This window comes from Akebia trifoliata, chromosome 5, assembly GCF_017979445.1.
Source record: "Akebia trifoliata isolate Shusen 1 chromosome 5, ASM1797944v1, whole genome shotgun sequence".
NCBI lineage: Eukaryota > Viridiplantae > Streptophyta > Magnoliopsida > Ranunculales > Lardizabalaceae > Akebia > Akebia trifoliata.
The window spans coordinates 30549356-30568385 of NC_141379.1; the positions used below are offsets into that span (position 1 = coordinate 30549356).

At 35.8% G+C, this 19030-nt stretch overlaps 1 protein-coding gene across 2 annotated transcripts; it reads left to right on the top strand.

Annotated features, from left to right (window-relative positions):
• Positions 1-1212: 1212 nt before the first annotated feature.
• Positions 1213-17783, top strand: LOC147402136 (TNF receptor-associated factor homolog 1b-like). Of its 2 annotated transcripts, none has more exons than XM_086443642.1 (13): positions 1213-1397; positions 1813-2046; positions 4681-4792; positions 7482-7570; positions 7707-7775; positions 7956-8103; positions 9887-10045; positions 11048-11396; positions 12464-12576; positions 13324-13474; positions 14293-14768; positions 14852-15056; positions 16248-17783. In XM_086443642.1, the coding sequence occupies exons 2-13, from the start codon at positions 1854-1856 to the stop codon at positions 17622-17624; spliced, it is 3441 nt and encodes a 1146-aa protein (XP_086299768.1). In that variant the 5' UTR covers positions 1213-1397; positions 1813-1853; the 3' UTR covers positions 17625-17783. The 2 variants fall into 2 exon arrangements, with proteins under 2 accessions (XP_086299768.1, XP_086299769.1); XM_086443643.1 differs by having other exon boundaries at positions 1214-1397; positions 7974-8103.
• The last annotated feature ends 1247 nt before the right edge of the window (positions 17784-19030 follow it).

Consider the following 19030-nt stretch of genomic DNA (forward strand, 5'->3'; position numbering starts at 1 on the left):
TAGAAAATCAGGATCTTCTGGCTTTGTCAAGACAATCATTTTCATAAAATTTATAGATACATGTTTTGTCTTATATGAATTAAAATTTTCGAATTTGATTGATTTTTTGTGAGGATAATATCTATGGTGAGGATTATCATCACAAAAAAAATCAACCCATTACAAAACTTCGAACCCCATCAAAAGTGATTTACAAATTGGAGAATCGTGAATTATTGATTTTTACCATTAATTTGTAAATCATTTTTGATGGGATTAGAAGTTTCATATTGACTCGAAAAAATTCAAACTTTTAAAACTTTTAATCCATATAAGACAAATGTTAATTTCTAGCGATGGCTATAGAATGGGATCTTATCTATATATATATATGTACATATAAAAACATGATTTGATATGACAAACCAATTAAGGATGGTAAAAGCCTTCATTATCAACCAATACTCGATCAGATTCCTTCATATAACTAAAGGTCCAAAGGTCTGATTACGCCACTATCAAGATGCCATTCAATGACTTGAGGTTCTACTATGTGAACAACTTGGCATTTAATGAATTATGTGATCAACATCATAGAGGAGCGTGTCTTCCCATGTTACAAATCCATCACACCTAGTTTGGAATAAATGTTTCCATGCTTGATCCACGATTTGTTATAAAGTGGGTTGAGATGGGGAATTGAAATTTTTTTTTTATTGGGTGTTGAATGACTATTGGGCATAAAAAAAATCAATCGTATGATAGGGTCAATATGATCTTTCTAATTCTATAGATCAAACTTCTATTAATTGGTCAATGTCATTCAAATTCTAAACTCTGGGTTCATCTCTACTGTCTCATATGGAGATTTTCTCAACATAGAAAGTGGTGTGCCATACTACATATGACCAAAACTCTAGTGGTGTGGCAATATCAGTTCTCAAAATTAAAGTGATTGATAATATCGAAATTGTAGGATTTGGACAAATTTCATTGCAAATTAAAATTTAAGTAAGACAATAAAAATTAGGGTTTCAAATCCTTGATGAAAATGCTACGTTTAAGCGTTTTTGTGCTGGTCCGTCCAAATGTATTCCCAACTTCGATCTGTCTGTAGGTCCGAAAGAGTGTGCCACGTGGCTCTAATTGTCTGTATTTAATTTAAATTTTAAATTTCCTCCTTTATTTTCTAGTGTTTTTAGGACATTAACGTTAATCCTTTGTTTTTAGACAGAGAGAAAGAAGTCCTCTTCTCTCAACGTATTTTATTATTCTTTCCTTTTGCCCTTCTTTAGCTTTGCTGTCTTTTCGACCCCAATCTCTCTCTCTCTCTCTGCTCGCCTTCTGACCGAGGGAAGAAAACGGCGTCCAGAAGCCATTAGTAGCGAACGAGACCAGCTCTCTGTCCGTCGTCACTGGTATCTCCATTCGATCTCAAACGCCCACTTTTCCCTTATTTTATCTTCGCATGTATTCGTTTTCCGCTTCGATTGGTATTGGTTAGGGTTTATGGATTTATTTATGTGATTGGATGGATTTTTAGCCCTTATTCGATGTGGGTTTCACGGGAATTTGTATTCTTCAAATGGGTTTTCTGTCTTGGCTTCTGGGGGATTGTATTTCTTCTCTCTTCATTTAAAAAATACATGCTTTTTGATCGTAGTTATTGGTGGATTTCTGTTTCTAATTGTGGATTTTCTGATGCAAAATGGGTGTTTTATTTGGTATAAAAGAGATTTCATTTGAGAAATTTAGATGGTTCTATTGGGGTTGTGATTTCATTGATCGAATTTGGGGATTTTTGAAGAACTTGTTTGTAATCTGGTGAGTCAGGTGAAGGAGTGTGTGAGGGAAAATTGGAGGAGGAGAAGGAAATGGCTGGGAGTGTGAGTGAAGATTATGGGGTTGGGAGGTCGTCGACGATGGAGGGGATTTCAAGTGGACAGCGTTGCCAGTCCAGAGAAGCTCTGGCAGAATGGCGGTCCAGCGAACAAGTGGAGAATGGTACCCCTTCCACTTCTCCGCCTTTTTGGGACACTGACGATGATGATGACTGCAATGATTGTGGTAAGCTATGCTTTCTGTTTCCCCATCAAATTGTAAATTTTGATTATATTTTTATCTGTTTCACATTTACCACAAAATAAAATTAGGAAAAAAGGAAAGACAGATCGAAAAAAAAGTGGCATAGAAGTGGGTCTGAGTGTCTTTTTTTTTTTTTTGATCTCATCGGGTAATTGAAAGGACTTGCATTTTGAAAATTGTTTCAATAACTTGGTCCACAAGAGTTTCTGCTGATATTGTGCTTGATTCTCTACTTGTGTATTGCAACTAAGATTGCAACTATCTTAACTGCATATATGAACATATTAAGATGCATGTCTCCTTCAGGTGAGTCGTGAGGTTTTTTTTTTTCTTTCTCCAATTTAGTTTCAATTAGAAATGAAAAAAAAAGGTACTCAAAGAAGTCTCGCTTGAGTGTTTGGGAGGCAAAGACTGCATGGTTCACGTGGTTGGTGTGGAAGTAACAGGACATGTTATTAAGAAAGAAAAACAGGAGTGAGGAGTGGGAGAATGTTGCTCGGGCCTAGGGTTTGTTAACGTGTAAATATGATAGAATGTGTAATTTTCTTTTGGTTTTAGTAAAGCAGGTAGGTGTACCTCATCGGGGACAACTATTGAAAACTCAAAAAGGAGATTTTTTTATATGGTTAAGTATGAAGGTTAGTTTTGGAAAAAAGAAGAGCTTTTTAAAGATGAAACATACTGTAGATTGTGCTTTACAATGAATGGAAGAACGTGAACCTGCAGTTTGGCTTTGTTGTCATTTTGGATATCGCTGTTCGTACCTGTTCTACTGCTTTGCAGTCAAGTACTGCAACGCTCCTTCTTCATTACCCTTTTGCAAGTACCATTTGGTCCTATTTCTTCTTGCTTTTCCCTATATATATATGTATGTATTTCTTTATCAAAAAAATTTATGTATGTATTTCCTGGTATTGGTATGCTTTAAGTGTTAAAGCTAGAATCTTAAGGAACATCTTGCCGTTCACAATTTTTCGGGGCATCTAGAAAGAGAGAAATGCAGGAGAGAAAATGCAAATATTTGTAAAAGATTAATCGATGAACATGCACATCGAGTACATTCTCTTATAACATTTATACAAAAAGGTGGATGCTCCTTTAATGCAACCACCCTTTGAAGAGAGTGATACGTGGTTAGGTATGATTGATTGCAATTAAATAGATTAAATTTTTTTTTTTTATTGGTTTAAGTGCGAAGATGGGATTTTGATCAAAGTTGATGCAAGATGATGAGGGGAGATAAGAAAATTTGGGGAATTAGGAATATTGGTTTAGAATTGGATTATGGATTTGGGTAGGATAGGGTAATTTAATTATGATCTTGTACAAGTATGACCAGAATCCCAATGAAAATGGTTAAAGGCTTGTAAGGTAAGGAAAAATGGTTAAAGGCTTGTAGGGTAAGGAAATGATTAAAGGTTAAGAGAATGGAGAATGGAGAATGGAGAAAGGATTAAGGGTTGAGGTTTGTAAGTTTTAAGAATCAAGAAAGGGATTTCAAGAATCAAGAATTAAGAAAGGGGTTTCAAGAAATAAGACTTCAAGAATTAAGAATCAAGAATTCAAGATTTCTTGAAAACAATCAAGAAAACAAAATTTTGGTTTGGATTCTTGAAAGGATTAAAGGGTTTTTGATGGGTTCTTGATTTTTCACAAATAAAAAAAGAAGATAGATGATAAGAATAAAATTAAAGAAAAGAAAAAAAAATGATATTTACCTTGGAATCACTCTAATGATTTCCATGACATTAACCATGTTGAATGCACCAACATTCAAAAGAAAACAAAAACTTCTTGTTTATTCCATTTATTCTTTTTGTAAATAAACCCTAATACAATCTATAAATAAAAAAAAATCAACCAAGAATCCTACTAAAATTAAAATACCTAATATTTGTAACTTTCTCTCTCCTAAAATTTTATCCCTAATAAACTTAGTTAAAACACATCCTAGAGTTACCAAATTGTCCTTATAGTAAGCCCATGGGCCAATAAAACATGAAAATAAGCCCCCAAAAACATGAAACTGAAGCCCCTAAAACAATTAAAAAAAAAAAAAACTAATCTAAAATAATCTCGACGATAAATCTGGACCTAATTAAGTGAAAACCTAAATAATTACAAAATTTTCATCGGAACTGTTGACTATTGACTTGATTTGTGTTCCGCATTAAAAGCATTGTCGTTTATTTGGTTCAAGGCTTGTGAGGAATTGAAGAGGTGTCTATAATAGTTTGAGTTTGCCATTGTAATCCTTTTGTGTTCACCTATCGGGACCCTCCTTTTTGTGCATATCTTGTTTGTGAGCTTTGTTCATTGGTTGGTCATCTGGATCTTTGTTGACCTTGCCTTTGCATGTACAATTTTTTTTGGTATTAAAGAAATTTGACTTTATTCTTAAAAAAAGGTTTTTGTAATTCTTTACAAATAACTAGATTGGGAGGATGTTCAGACCTAATATTGATTGTGCTATTAAAGAATAATAAGCTTTATTGACTTTTTTAGACTATGCCTTCAACCGTTCCTAGTTAAACACTTTGTGCTTGTTATTTCATCAACTTATCAATGTTATTGTGTTAAAATGCGTTTTTGTGAGCTGATTTCACTTTTATGCAGGGCCAAAACCTTCTGACCTATATGGAAAGTATACATGGAAGATAGAGAACTTTTCACAAATTAGCAAAAAAGAACTTAGAAGCAGTGTATTTGAGATTGGAGGGTACAAATGGTATGGGTCTCTCTATTTCTAGTTTATAATACATCTCCTTTTCTTCAACTTGGTATTATTTTATTATTATCATGCATGTAATAAATATGCATATGTATGTATGTATCTGCATATATATATATATGGGAGCGGTTCGGCAGCCCTAAAGTTTGCCAAGTTTGGTGCCAAACATTTTTTGTAAATCACTTTTGATGGGGTTAGAAGTTTTGGAATAGGCTGATTTTTTGTGAGGATGATCTCTACGGTGAAGAGATCATCCTCACAAAAAATCAGCTCATTTTGAAACTTCTAACCCTAGTTTACAAGTTGAAGAATCGTGGACCGTCCAATTTTTGTAAATCACTTTTGATGGGGTTAGAAGTTTTGGAATAGGCTGATTTTTGGTGAGGATGATCTCCTCATCATAGAGATCATCCTCACAAAAAATCAGCTCATTCCAAAGCTTCTAACCCATATTTTGAAAAATGTTTGGCACCAAACTTGGCAAACTCTAGGGCTGCTGAACCATCCCCTATATATATATATATGAATGGATGTATATATGTATGAATGTATTTACATCATGCGTGCGTTTTTATTTATATAATTCACTGTAGTTAAAAGCTTTACCTATGCATTGCCTTTAGTGTTCTCCTTGCCTATTCCGGATCCCGAGAGCTCAGGCCCAGCCCCTAGTTAGTTGCTAAGTGCTAGGCGTTAAAAGAGTTGGCCTAGTTGTTGCATGCAACTTAAGTATAGTGTATCTTTTGCTTATAAAAGAAGTATAGCGTATCTTTTACACACAAGTAAAATTCTTATAAGATGAATTATAAATAGCTTCTGTAGTTATTTTCAGCCCATTTCTCTCCATTCACATTTTACAACGCTAGGTAAATTTTTATCTTCTTTATTTGAAGATAAGATGAACTGTGTGCAATAAAAAGTTGGTCATCCTTCTTTAAGCAGAATTTAAAAATGGGGTATTTCGGTATTTTTTTGGTAGTCTCTCATAGAAGACCACTGTCTAGGGGGCATGCCATCAAGTTTAGAGCACAAAGGATACATCAAACTCAAATATTCACTAAAGTGCGGACGGGTATGTCTAAAATATTTGAGGAAGAGTATGTCATCGAATTGTTTGGTAAGAGCATTAGAAGAAGTGGAAGTGGAAGTGGAGGAAGAAGAAAAAGTACTGGTTCAATACTCCTTTCTCTCTCTCTCCCCTCCCTATGGAGCTTTTTCCTTCTCAGCCGTTTGATTGATGGCGTGCATCAAGTTTTCTAACCTCAAGGAAGTTTGAGGCTTTCCATCAAACATACAAATGTGATGAGAGAAAAAACACCAGTGTCCTAGTGCTCGATATTGATATAGTAGAAGTCGACATTGGTTTTATAGGAGTCTATTTTTCTTTAAAATCCCAAAAAGTATCCTGCTGTCTTAGCTATTCCTTTGATGGAGAGCCTCAAATGTCGTTTGAGGCTAATATGTTCCTTTTTGAGGTTCTCCATCAAACTTATCTCTGAGATGAGAGGAAAGACACGGGTTTCCCAGAGTGATTAGTACATAGTTTCTTAGGATCCGTTTTTATTTGTAATCTCTAAGAGTATCCTCCTATCTCACTTGTTTGTTTGGTGAAGTGCATATTTATCATTGATTTTTTGAAATCTCTAGGAATGTCTTCGATTTCAACCATTCATTTGATGGAGTGCATATATATCATTATTTTGCTTTTTTTTTTCTGCGCGACCTTTACTACAACATTTTTTTCCACTTAAGCCGCACCTAGACCTAGGCCTCATGGGGTCCACTACCTAGGCCCTGCGTAGTGCTTTTAATAATTTCTCTCTCTCTCCCTCTCCCTCTTTCTTCTCTTATTTTTTTGTTCTTTTTTCTTTCTCTTCATTCTTTTTTCTCTCCTCTTCTATCCCTCTTTTTGTTTTGTTTTCTAGAGAGGGATCGTGTTTGTGCAACAAAGAAACAATCCTTTCCCTCATATATTTTCTATTTTAGGAGATGGATTGTATATGTTCATTATTGTACAATCTTTTTCTTTCTGTTTTTATTTTTTCACCCCTCTTTCTTCTTCAATTTATTGCTATTTTTTGATTGGTTTGTTTATTTAATTCCTCTTACTATCCAAAGAAAATAAGATTATGGTGGAATATGTTTTTATGTACATTTGTTTTGTTCATGGCATTCAACGAAAAAATATTTTTTCATAGTAATTGATGATTAGGCTACATAATTGTTCATCCCTTTTGATTGTATGACATAATCTACAGTTATGTGCTTTATTACTCTTTCCTTCAATTTTTTCCCATATCAAGCTTTTTCGTTAATTTTATGATATAAATTAAAGTAGTAGTGAATATGTTATAGATTATCATGTGGACTTTGATAGATGTTGCCAAGCATTTTTTTTACTTCACTGATGACAAAGGAACCCTAACCTTAATTTTACCAAGTGGTGGGGTGTACTGTCGACATTTTGATATCTTTATGGTTTTATTCTAGGTTTGTATGCTTTATTGTTGTTTTTTAGATAATTAATTCATTAGTATATTGAGGTTTTGCTTTATGTATGCATGGGAATGCATATACTTCTGATGCCAATGGGTATACTTTTTATGCATGGTGACAAGTGTAGATAACATCAAGGTTTGCTGTGCTAGTTACCTTTAGTTAAAATCTTATTGAAATTAATTTTCAGGTATATTTTAATCTACCCCCAAGGATGTGATGTCTGCAACCACCTCTCTTTGTTTCTTTGCGTTGCTAATCATGACAAACTTCTTCCAGGTTTTATAAATTTAACGATATTCAATCACTCTATGCGTTCAATATTCATGGTTCTCCATAATTAACATCTAATTTATTTTTTGATATAATTATAGTTGACATCATTAATCTTTCTTTTGTTTCTAACCATTCACAGGTTGGAGCCATTTTGCCCAGTTTACAATAGCTGTGGTGAATAAAGATCCAAAGAAATCTAAATATTCTGGTTAGTTGGTTATGCCCAGTTTTAGGTGCTGTAATGATTTTTTTTTTGGGGTAGGATAGGTTTATTTTGAAGGTGGTGGGTTCTTGATCCCAGGTCTGTGGTATCACTGTATTTAGATTTTACCACCTCAGCTAGTTTTGGTGGAGTTCCTTCTCTGTAATGCTTTTGGTTGTAATGCAGTTAATGGAAGTTTTGCAGATACATTGCACCGGTTCTGGAAGAAAGAGCATGATTGGGGTTGGAAAAAATTTATGGAGCTATCAAAAGTGTTAGATGGGTTTATCGTTGACGATACTCTTGTTATAAAGGCCCAAGTCCAAGTAATCAGGTGTCCCTTTATTTTCATTCTTATATTGATATTTACCCATTGTTTATGTTTCATATGTTCACTAAACAATGTGATCATTGTCGATATTTTTGTCCTACTTCTCTTACCTCCTTTTTGTCTTCAAAAGTTTAATGTTACTCTTTGGGGATTGCATTCTTCATTAGTGAACCCCGCCCTGCCCCTAATTTTTTCGCTGTTGGTACGCTCCTCTTTTTTTGTGCTGGTACGTGATTTGTTTTGATTTTCCATTATTCTATCATTTTGAACTCCTGATGTTTTGCTTGATCGAGGATAAAATTTAGAACTTGGAAGTTCTTTCCATTATTTTGTGGATTTGCACATAAGCATAGTCGCAAAAGATGACCCTTTGAAATTGTGTTTTACACCTTTGGCTAATAAAATGAGTACAAATGCATTTTTACGTTTTAAGCACTTTTTTTATTATTAACGTTTTAATCACATTTCTTTCAACAACAAAAAAAAAAAAAACATTTTTTTTGTGGGATAGGTGATTCATAAATATAGTTTAATATTGGATTTGATGTTATTTTTTTTTCTTGATAGTGTGTCATTTTGCTCAAAAGATATGTTATCAGGCATAAATATTCAATATATATGTATATATTGCTTACAATTATATCGAATACTAAGAACAAATGTCCAATGTATATAAATAATATTTTTCCATGGATGATGAAAATAGATGAATAATGATAATTGGCATGGGTTGCAATAGTGAACTATAATGATTAAAGCTGAGGTATCATGTTTCTCTTTCTGGTGGACACTTATCTTCTTTTGCAGAGCCCTTTGCAATCCATGTATATAATATAACTTGTAAGTTGAGAGTCATCTCCTTGAATCTTAAGTTATTATGGATACCTGGACTTCAGTGAATATGGTTTTACTTTCTATTTACAAGTAGAAGACTCTGCCTTGTCCAAACTATTTGGTGTGGCTGCATGTACCCTTTTGCAATTTTATTCTTTCCAGTGGCATATCTTATGTAGTGAAAAATCTCATCAAATGTTTCTATTTCTGCAAGTTTTGGATGTACACCTCAATGTGTTTCTTCCATTTCCTTTTGATACTTCTTTTCATCTTCTGATCTTTTACCGTGAAGTTAATCTTAGATTGATTGTCTAGTGGTTCCACAATTCATATCAAGGCATGAGCTTTATGCAAATAGCTTTCTAGTGCGCTGCCGGATGTGCAGCCAACTAGATATGACCTGATTTCCTTTTTGTTGATAAATAAATATGAATATATTAATAAGGGGATGATCTCAATGATTTATACACTTCATGTAGGTCAAAACATTCTACCAAGGATTCTTATAACATAAAAACTAACTTACATTTGAATAAAAGAGCCTTTATTTGTAAAACTTTAGCTTGCACTAACTCTTCTTTCTAAGAGACCATTTCATCTTTTGTCTTTTCTTTTCATAACCCCTGACAGACTCTGAAGGGCAGGTCACCATATCACCCTGTATCTAGAAGGAAACTACTGTATGCTTTGTATTTAATAGCAGACATGCCATTATTAAGTTTCGGGTTGATAATTGGATTTTGTGCTGACCCTGTTATGTAGACTTTTGTTTTTAACCACTGATTAGAGCTTGAGTGAGAACACTTGGTCTGTCAACTCTTATTTTATTTTATTTTTGATCGATGTCAACTCTTATTTTATGATTCCTTAGATTTATTATTACTATTTTACTGTATGGTTTTGCTCTTGAAATTGGTCATTAACTAATTCTCTTTTTTTGGGGGTATTAAAGAGAGAAATCGCACCGTCCTTTTCGTTGCCTTGATTGCCAGTATAGGAGAGAACTAGTTCGTGTATATTTAACAAATGTTGAGCAACTTTGCCGGCGTTTTGTTGAAGAGAGAAGAGGCAAGCTTGGGAAGTTGATCGAGGACAAAGTGAGATGGTCAAGGTAGTTTCTGTTTCATCTCCTGTCCAGTTTTTATAATTTATAAATTTCTAATCCTACTGGATTTATGGTATTTAGGAAAGGCATCTTGTAGTTGTTGGACAATTAATAGGAGCATCTCTTATATCAACCAGATTTTAACACGAGGATTGTGGGATCCATGATTTGGAACTGACGAGTCATTTATGTTACCTGATTATGGATGTGGGTGTTAGTCATGATATGATCCCAAGCATTGGTAGAATCCTATATCTTAGGCTGGCTCTTGGACATGACTATATTAAAATTTCTTTTAACATTAAGTCATTTTTTTTTCCTTGGTTCACTGCAGCCTTCTTTTGAATATTGTGGTTTAAAGGGGTATTTTTTGAGGGGTCTGTTTTTAAGTTGGATCTTATGTGTTTGTGGTAGGTTGCAATCAGTTGGTCCTTTCCTTCTTCAATTTTAAGAAAATTATACTTATAAAAAAAAAAATGAATCAATATTTTGTCTTTAAAAAATATTCTTTTAAATCTTACCTTTTTTTTGTTGACATAGATTCCATGCATCTACTTCTGTTATGCCATGTCCATATATGGTGCCAATTGATGGGGCTTTGTAGCAAAGACACAAGCATGCTTTTTGGCGTACGACTCTGACACGAAGTGTCAGATATATCAATCCCACAATCCTATACATTAGCATGTCTGAAAAGTTTATTGCATGCCGCCTAAAGATACTTTAGTTCATATTTGGATATTGGCTTATATCTGACACCTCAATATGATGTGTTGTCAAATGTGGAGAATTCGTGGAAATTGATTTCACATGGACTCGGGCTTTTGACGGGTCCGGTTAGATTCGGAGATTGTTTAACTTGATAGCTTGTTTCCTACCAAATTGTACCTCTTTCTGTTATTGCTTGCTTTGCATTGCCACTAGTCACCCAGTCCAACTTAGGTTTTTGTCTCTCTGGTCAGTAAGTTTTTGTTAACAATAACCAATTATTACTTGTCATGGCTGCAGTTTCCGTGCTTTTTGGTTAGGAGTGGACCAAATGGCTAGGCGTCGCATATCCAGGGAGAAAATTGATGTGATCTTGAAAGTAGTTGTGAAACAATTTTTTATAGAGAAGGAAGTCACATCTACTTTGGTAATGGATTCTCTGTACAGTGGTCTGAAGGCTCTTGAATGCCAGAGTAAGAGCGAGAAAGGGAGAGCAGAATTATTGGACACTTACGAAACACCAGCTCCTGTTGTTCAGATTGAGAAAGACATGTTTGTATTAGCTGACGATGTTTTACTACTACTTGAGAGAGCTTCCCTGGAACCGTTGCCTCCAAAGGATGAGAAGGGTCCTCAGAATCGTACCAAGGTAAGCAGTGGTACCATTGTTAGAGATCTTCAAGAAGTTTTTGACATATATTTGCTGGGTTGAGTTGTTTTCATCCCTATCTCATGTTTCTGCATTCTTGTGTCCTTTTATCAATACATTCCTACTTTAATTTGTATCCTATTCTATGTTGCTTTTTCTGAAAGATTTCTGTGGGTGTGTGCATACGGATGATTTTCATAACCTGAGCAAGGACCACACTCCGTTTTTTTTTCTTAGATTACGACTTATGGGAGCTGCAATGTTAATTGGACTAGTGGCATGAATTAATCGCCAAAAATAACCTCTGAGAATATAAGCATGTAACACTTCCTTGGTGTATATTTTTGTTAAGTCACTTCTTGATTTTTGATCAATTATTTAACCTAATATAAATAAAACTTAGAAAAAAAATATAATTATAAAGGAAGAAAGAAATTAAAGTGGTTATTTGGAAAATATTCAATCATAATCAATTGTTGCTTACTTGCTCGGTATTCATTTCTATTTTTCATCTTAAGATTTTTTTTTATTTTCTTACTTTTGTTGGATGTTTCTATAAGTTTATTTTATTGTAGAATGGATTTGGACAATATTTTGATGGTTGTCCTTTGTGAAGTTTGTTTATAATATGGTTATATTAGCTTAATTGCTAAATTGTAAATATTTTTATTCTATATTGCGCTGTAAATTGTCAAAGTTGCTTAAGCCTCACTTAGGTGATGAGCCACCGGATGCGATTCCTACTATTGCCTATTGTGTGCAAGTCCCAATTAATTACTACACTGATGGAGAAGAAGTGGATTACACTCTTATTTTCCTTCTTTTAAAAAAAAAAAAAAAAACTAAGAAACCCTTTGGAGCTTTTGTGCAGTGTGCACATTCACACTGTAGATTGAAAAGCAGGTTTTAGCTGTAAACATATTTATGCTGTTTTTCATATAACCTAGGTTTTTCATCTTTACACTTCTATTAACTCTACAATATGAGTTTCCTTAAGATTTTATATTTTAAAATATATTACCTTATCCTCCTTTGGTTTCTCTGAAACTTTTACCTTTCAAATGTAGGATGGAAGCTCTGGAGAAGACTTCAACAAGGATTCCATTGAACGTGATGAGAGGCGGCTTACAGAGCTGGGTCGGAGGACTGTAGAAATTTTTGCCCTTGCTCATATTTTTAGGTAATTTACTTGCCACATGTGTTTCTACCTCCTGAACTAAACATTGTCACTTTTCTAGTGGAACTGCAAATTCTGTACTTTTTGAGTATGGAGTATATCACTATGATGAAATCTAAGGTTTCGCCTTAAAAACCAGATCCTCCCTACTCTAGGCCCTGTAAGCAAGCTATGCCACTGAACCTTGATAAACATGTAGGAGCTTAGGCAGCTGCCTGCAATAACAATGCTGTCTAAGTGATTAAAAAAATGGATAAACACTTGTCTATCTCCATTATTAATACATCTAATCATGAAACTTCTTAGTTCTAGGGGGATTGATATATTTATTCTGTTGGCTTTGTTGATGCTAATTAGCGACAACCACTCAACTAAATAGAGATTCACAAGCTACCTTTTTATTTTTTGGCTGAACGAGTAAGGTTGCCTTTGACTTTGAGTTTGGGAAAATTAGGTAGGAAAATCTTTTATAGAGGCAGATAACATTTATGATTGCAGAAAAAATGTATCTCATTGCAGACGTTGCATATTACTTGCAATTTTGTTCATTTCCTTGGAATTAATGGGATTAAACGATCTTGCAATCCTATAACTGAACATTTTTTAGTTAAATTATATGGTAATCATGCGATTTATAGTATTTCAGCCTTCTATTTGACATGTAACAAGGTGATTTTCAATATATTTTCGTTGGTTGTTTTTTCTATTCCTTTTCTCTAACTACCCCAACTTATCACTTTCATGTTGTAGCAATAAAATTGAAGTTGCATACCAGGAGGCTGTTTCTTTGAAAAGGCAAGAAGAGCTCATACGGGAAGAAGAGGCAGCAGGGCAAGCTGAAAGTGAGCAAAAAGCAAGACGAGCAGCAGTTGAAAAGGAAAAACGAACTAAGAAAAAACAGGTTTAATATTCTTAATTAATTTTTCCTATTATTTTTGTGAATCATTTTTCGTTTTCATCTTCTATGCTTGATTTGTCGATCATGGTTAACACAAATGGAACTCTAGGGAGCCATTTTAGAGGCCAAGGGATTTAAAATAACCAAGAGTATGTGTAGTGCAACTTTAGTAATGGCACCCACGGAGAGGAATTGTCAGTTGAAAATGATGGTTTGGGAGTCCTCCAAAATGACCATTTTTGTAATCACTGTTTTATGATACACAAGGAACTGTAGGAGGACGTGCCTATAGAACTAGAGTTAGAGTTGGATGGTTAAAATGGAGGTGTGCTTTTAGAGGGCAATGTGATCAATGTATCCCCATCATATTTAAAGGAAAATTCTATAAGATGGCAATAGAATCAATTATGCATTCAGCTTATTGTTAGGCGATCAAGAAACAACTATTTTAGTCGATTGAGCATAGCAGGGATGGATGATTGGAAAGATTAAAAAAAATATGAAGATAGAAATGATTGCATTTGTGAACATATAGGAGTAACCTCTATTGATAAGTTAAGAGAAAGTTGATTGAGATGGTTTGGTCATGTGTAACGAGAGACGGTTACAACCTGAGCTAGAAGGAACGTGTTAGTTGAATGTTCTATAAGGTTTATGTTCTTACTTGTTTGCTTATTCATAGCCCATTTATCAATTGTTATTATTTATAAATCCAGGAAATGGGGTGAAGATTCTTAGCTTTTTTGTTAAACAAAGATCTTCAGTTCACATCTTTCTTTTGAACTCTTATTCCACTTTACTTTTCCTTCATTCTTCTCCAGAATAAACAGAGGCGGAGCAACCGCAAAGGAAAAGACAAAGGAAGTGATGAGAAGTTTGATGTAGCAGTACAAGACGAGCAGCGACATGAGAGTGCTCCTGATGAGAGAACCATAGAGGAATTCTCTGTGAAGCAGGCACTTTACGTGCTTGATAAGCCTGATACACTGGAAGATGTGTCGGACGTGTCATTTACAGGAGATGATGTTGAAAGACTTCGGCCTGATTTGGAAGACAGAGATGAGAGTCCTGTCAATTGGGATACGGATACATCAGAAGTTCATACCACCACAGAAGCCAGTAACAGTGAGTTGAGCGAACTACCTATACAAAATGGACGCGCTGAGAAGAAGAGCACTTCCATAATGGATGACAGCTCTTCAACATGTTCTACCGATTCGGTTCCGTCAGTAGTGATGAATGGTCCCTACAAAGGAAACTCTTTGCCTAACTACCGAAGCCAAGCATCATCGATCAGGTAATAATATCAAGCCTTATTTTTATTTTATGCTACTTGGCTAGAAAGTTAGTATGTATTTGAGCTTTGCATTAATTTTGTAGAGGAAAGAACCAGCGAGTTGAAGAGAGACGCGATCGAACTGGTTGGGCCCTTGAAATGGATAATCAACAATCTGAGCCTGTGATTGATGTAGGACGTGTACATGATGTGTCTGGAACTTGTAGAGCGGTTGGACCTCAATCAGAGGCCGATGTTCTCTGCTTGAAGGATCGAATACAATGGCTTGAGCAGCATTTGGTTGAGAAGGTGGAACGAGCATTCTCTCTTTTTCTTTATTTTCTAACAAAAAAAATATTTGGGACTAAAGATTACAGTCGGATGTAGGGAATTTTTTTTGTTTTTAATAGATAAAGATAATTCATATATAAAAAACGGAGGTCGAGAAGACCAACCAAATGATGGGCAAGCCGCTGAAAAAGACAAAAGAAATTACCCCATATCCACATTACAAACCCTCTCCCACCTAACTAAGAAGTCTTCAAAGAAAATACCCCTAAACTCTTTAAACCTTTTGCACCAAAAAAATAGCAACACTAAAACCTCCATAACCACCTCGTGCTCTTCCTTTGCTTTATTCTCGAACACACATTGATTTCTCTCCTTCCAAATCGACCAACATACTGCAAAAGGAATTAAATCCCAAAGAGTCTGCTTTGCGTTGGTGAAATACCTCCCCCAGTGGAGCCAACTCTCCACCAAAATCTTGACCAAGTTAGGCAAACACCCCACCACCCCAAATAAATTAAGAAAGTGGTATAAACTAATGATCATGGTCTTGCCCAGCACAAGGCACAATCAATTTATTTATTTTTCCTTTTTTTTTTTTTTTTTCTTATGTGCTAATTGCAAGGTTGCACGTACAATTCAGAACTCAGTTGCTCTTTTATTGTGTCGTCGTGTTGGATATGGGTCTGATTTGAAATATTTTACAGTTTCTGATACCTTATGGATTTCTTACTGAGAGAGCCTGTCCACGTGTTCTTTGAGGAGTTAGACATCTAGGGTTGCTGATGATAACGTTTCTGATACCTATGTGTACCATTTTGTACGAGGCATGCACATTTTTATTTTTAAAACTTTCAGGTGTTCAACTTTTGTTGAGCGTCTAGATGATGCAAGTCTTTCATCCCTAGAGGTTGGGTGTCCTCTATTTTGTTCTCTTTCAACGCGATCTTCCAGAGATGGTATGGGATTGACTAATGTCAAGAAATTGTCCAAGATCCAGACCAAACATTTTTTTTTCTTCACACCTTGAGGAATTTTGATTATTCTTTTTTCCCCATTTAGAATCTTGCATCACTTTTCAAAGGTCAAATTTTTATGGTATTTTGTTTTTTTATTGGTTCTAGAAGGATTGCATGATATACACATATCTAGCAACTCTCAAACTTCCTTAGGCGTTCCCATTTTGATCTGATGGGCTGTTCCTTGTCTCAGGAGGAAGAAGTTGTTACATTGCAAAAGAAGCTGGTCAAAGATCAGGTCAATGTTGAAAGACCCTCCAAGCAAAGGACAGAATCTGAAGCATCATCCCCTCAGAGCAGTCCCAAAAATCTGCCCTCAAACATGCAGCCAAAGCCTATGGCTGAGTCATTTCCAGTTAAGGAAACATCTTCAAACAGCCCTCGAAAAATGGAGAAAGTGGTTCCACCAAGAACTCCATCACCACAAATTCCTTGCACCACCAAACAGGATACTCATAAACCTGCAACTTCACCAAAGCCTGCGTTTACACCTGTCGAAAAGCCGACACCTCATCGAGTGCCCTTGATGTCAAGGTCCTCAAGCGCTCTTCTCGTTCCTGGTCCCAAGACTACTACTACTACGACTGTGGTTTCCATGGTTCAAACAGCACCATTTGTAGCACAGTCGTCAAGTGCAGCTCTACGACTGGGAACTGAACTGTCTCCAGCTACCCAGAGTTATGCTCCGCAGTCCTACAGAAATGCCATAATGGGAAAAACTATGGGTGCAAGCCCAGCTGGTTTCACTAGTTCTCCAAGTTCTGCCGTAAGTTCATCTCGCACACATTCTCAATCCCCTTCTGCCTTGGTATCTTCGTTGATGCTTGCACCTCAGAGCTCTGCAAGGAATGATCAAAGCTTAGTTGGGTCAGACTTTACTTTTGGTTCTGTTACTCCTGAAATTCTTCAGAATCAGCCTCATTGGCTAGAGTGGCCCCAACAAGATGCCAACAGCATGCAGAATCTTGATTTCTATGGTTCTTGTAGTAGTGGGTCCCGAGCGTTCTCAGCTGATGAGTTATCAGCCGGTGTGTCAGCTAACGTTCCGGTGCGTCAAACACAAGGGGTGGTGTCACCTGATGAGTTCCCACACCTTGATATAATCAACTACCTTCTTGATGAGGAGCACAGCATGGGCAAGACAGCAGCAGTTAAGGCGAATTCGGTCTTGAGTCCCAACAATGAGCACCACACACTCAACCGGCAATTTTCTTTGCCAGTAGATATTGGTATGTCAGCTGATGTGGGCCCTTCAATCGACGGTTGCAGGTTTGATCACGTGGAGAGCTACACTGATGATAGGATGCATCGAGTTTATGGCTCTTCCAATAATGGGCCTTTTGATGGGTATAGGGATGTGGTTCCACTAGTTGGTCCTTCTGGCTATGTAAATGGGCAGATTGATGGGGTGATTCGGAACCAGTGGTTGATGGATGGTGTTGATCTTTCTTTGCTTAGCATGCAAAGTAGCAGCGGTGATGGGTATCTATATCAGCTGCCCGAGTATTCCCATCCTACGTGTGGGGTGAATGGTTATACTGGTTTTCGGCCTTCAAATGGACACTACTAAGGAGTCATCATGATGGAGTTCAACATTCTATGAATAGGTCTTCATCTGTCAAAATAATGTATTTGAGGAAATTGTTAGTCTGAGCTTTGGAATTGGGGTTGTAATCCTTTGATAAGAAAAATGCTTTTATGAAGAGTGAATTCTGCTGTTGGTTCCACAGTTTGATTTGCTTGCATGTGTTCTTTGGTGGAAGTTAAAAATAGTAGATTTAGCTGGGACTAACCAAGAAAAGGTGTTCGGAAGCTCATGTGCGCCATTAGTTGAGTATAAATTAACCTAAACTACCCTATTGTTCTACATTTTTGACATTTGAGTGGTAGGTTTTAGGGATTGAAAACCAACACTCAAGGTGGCATTTCAATGTACTACAAATCTGCTCTAATTATGTTCAAATTTTGTTCCATCAGCACTTTTTTCAGGCTAGATGTCATCTCATTAGGTCGGTTCTTAGTCTAAGCAATCTTTTAGAAATGTTGTTCTCATTAGAAGTCACCTCAAGATTGGACCTCATATATTGCACACCCTGACTGAAAGTGTATGGGAACCATAGGTGTTTTCCTCGAGTTACGAGTGAAAAAGCATCTATGGTTCTTCATGTCAAGATGTGCTATACGAGTTCCAATCTTGAGGTCACTCCAGCCTGACTCTTGTGAAAATTGACTCAATACTGGCCTGAACTATTTTCTAAAACTTTCAAAAAGACGATTATAGATGAACTTGGTGATGAATAATGGTTCTGATGCACCAGTTGCAGCAGCAGCAATTCCAGGTTCTGGATCTGGCAGTGCGACCACTGCCACTAACCAAAAATTATTTCATTACAAGGGTTTAATACTTGTCGATCCAATTAAGTTATTTGCTACAAGGGGTAAGAGTTTTTTTTTTTTTTTTGCTAAATCAAAAGTTTTATTAAAAAAGAGCACCTTGTACAACAGGGGTAAGATTTACACTTAATTATATGCAGCAGATCAAGTTGTTTTAATGAATAACAGTCCTTTCAGATGAAACTAATATAATGCTCATTTAAAGATTAAGTGGGTATTTCATTTGTATTGTTTTTGACTCTTAATGATGAAATGAGTGTTACGGGTATTGTAAGAAATGAGTGGAATTGGGAAATGTAGCTCCAATAGGCCATAATTTGTAAGGAAAGTTGATTGAGATGGTTTGGAGATTCGCAACATAATCTGATTACAAACTCACTTAAAAAGAATTTGCAACTCAGAGGCTCTAAAAGAGTAAGAGGAAGATCCTGACAACCATGGATTGAGGTAGTGAGAGTAGATATGGCCACTAAAGGTGACAACTTAGCTATGTGGGTAAAGGCTTGTGGTGTATTGATCCTGAAACTTAGGTTCAAACCTCATTGAATCCACATTCACGTTGACTATTAACCACCCCTTACT

What these genes read in the sequence shown, in the direction of transcription:
- LOC147402136 (XM_086443642.1), top strand. Translation starts at nt 1,854, where the DNA reads ATGGCTGGGAGTGTGAGTGAAGATTATGGGGTTGGGAGGTCGTCGACG. An exon ending in AAAGAAATCTAAATATTCTG is followed by an intron (nt 7,776 to 7,955) that starts GTTAGTTGGTTA and finishes GTTGTAATGCAG; the next exon opens with TTAATGGAAGTTTTGCAGAT. An exon ending in GACAAAGTGAGATGGTCAAG is followed by an intron (nt 10,046 to 11,047) that starts GTAGTTTCTGTT and finishes TCATGGCTGCAG; the next exon opens with TTTCCGTGCTTTTTGGTTAG.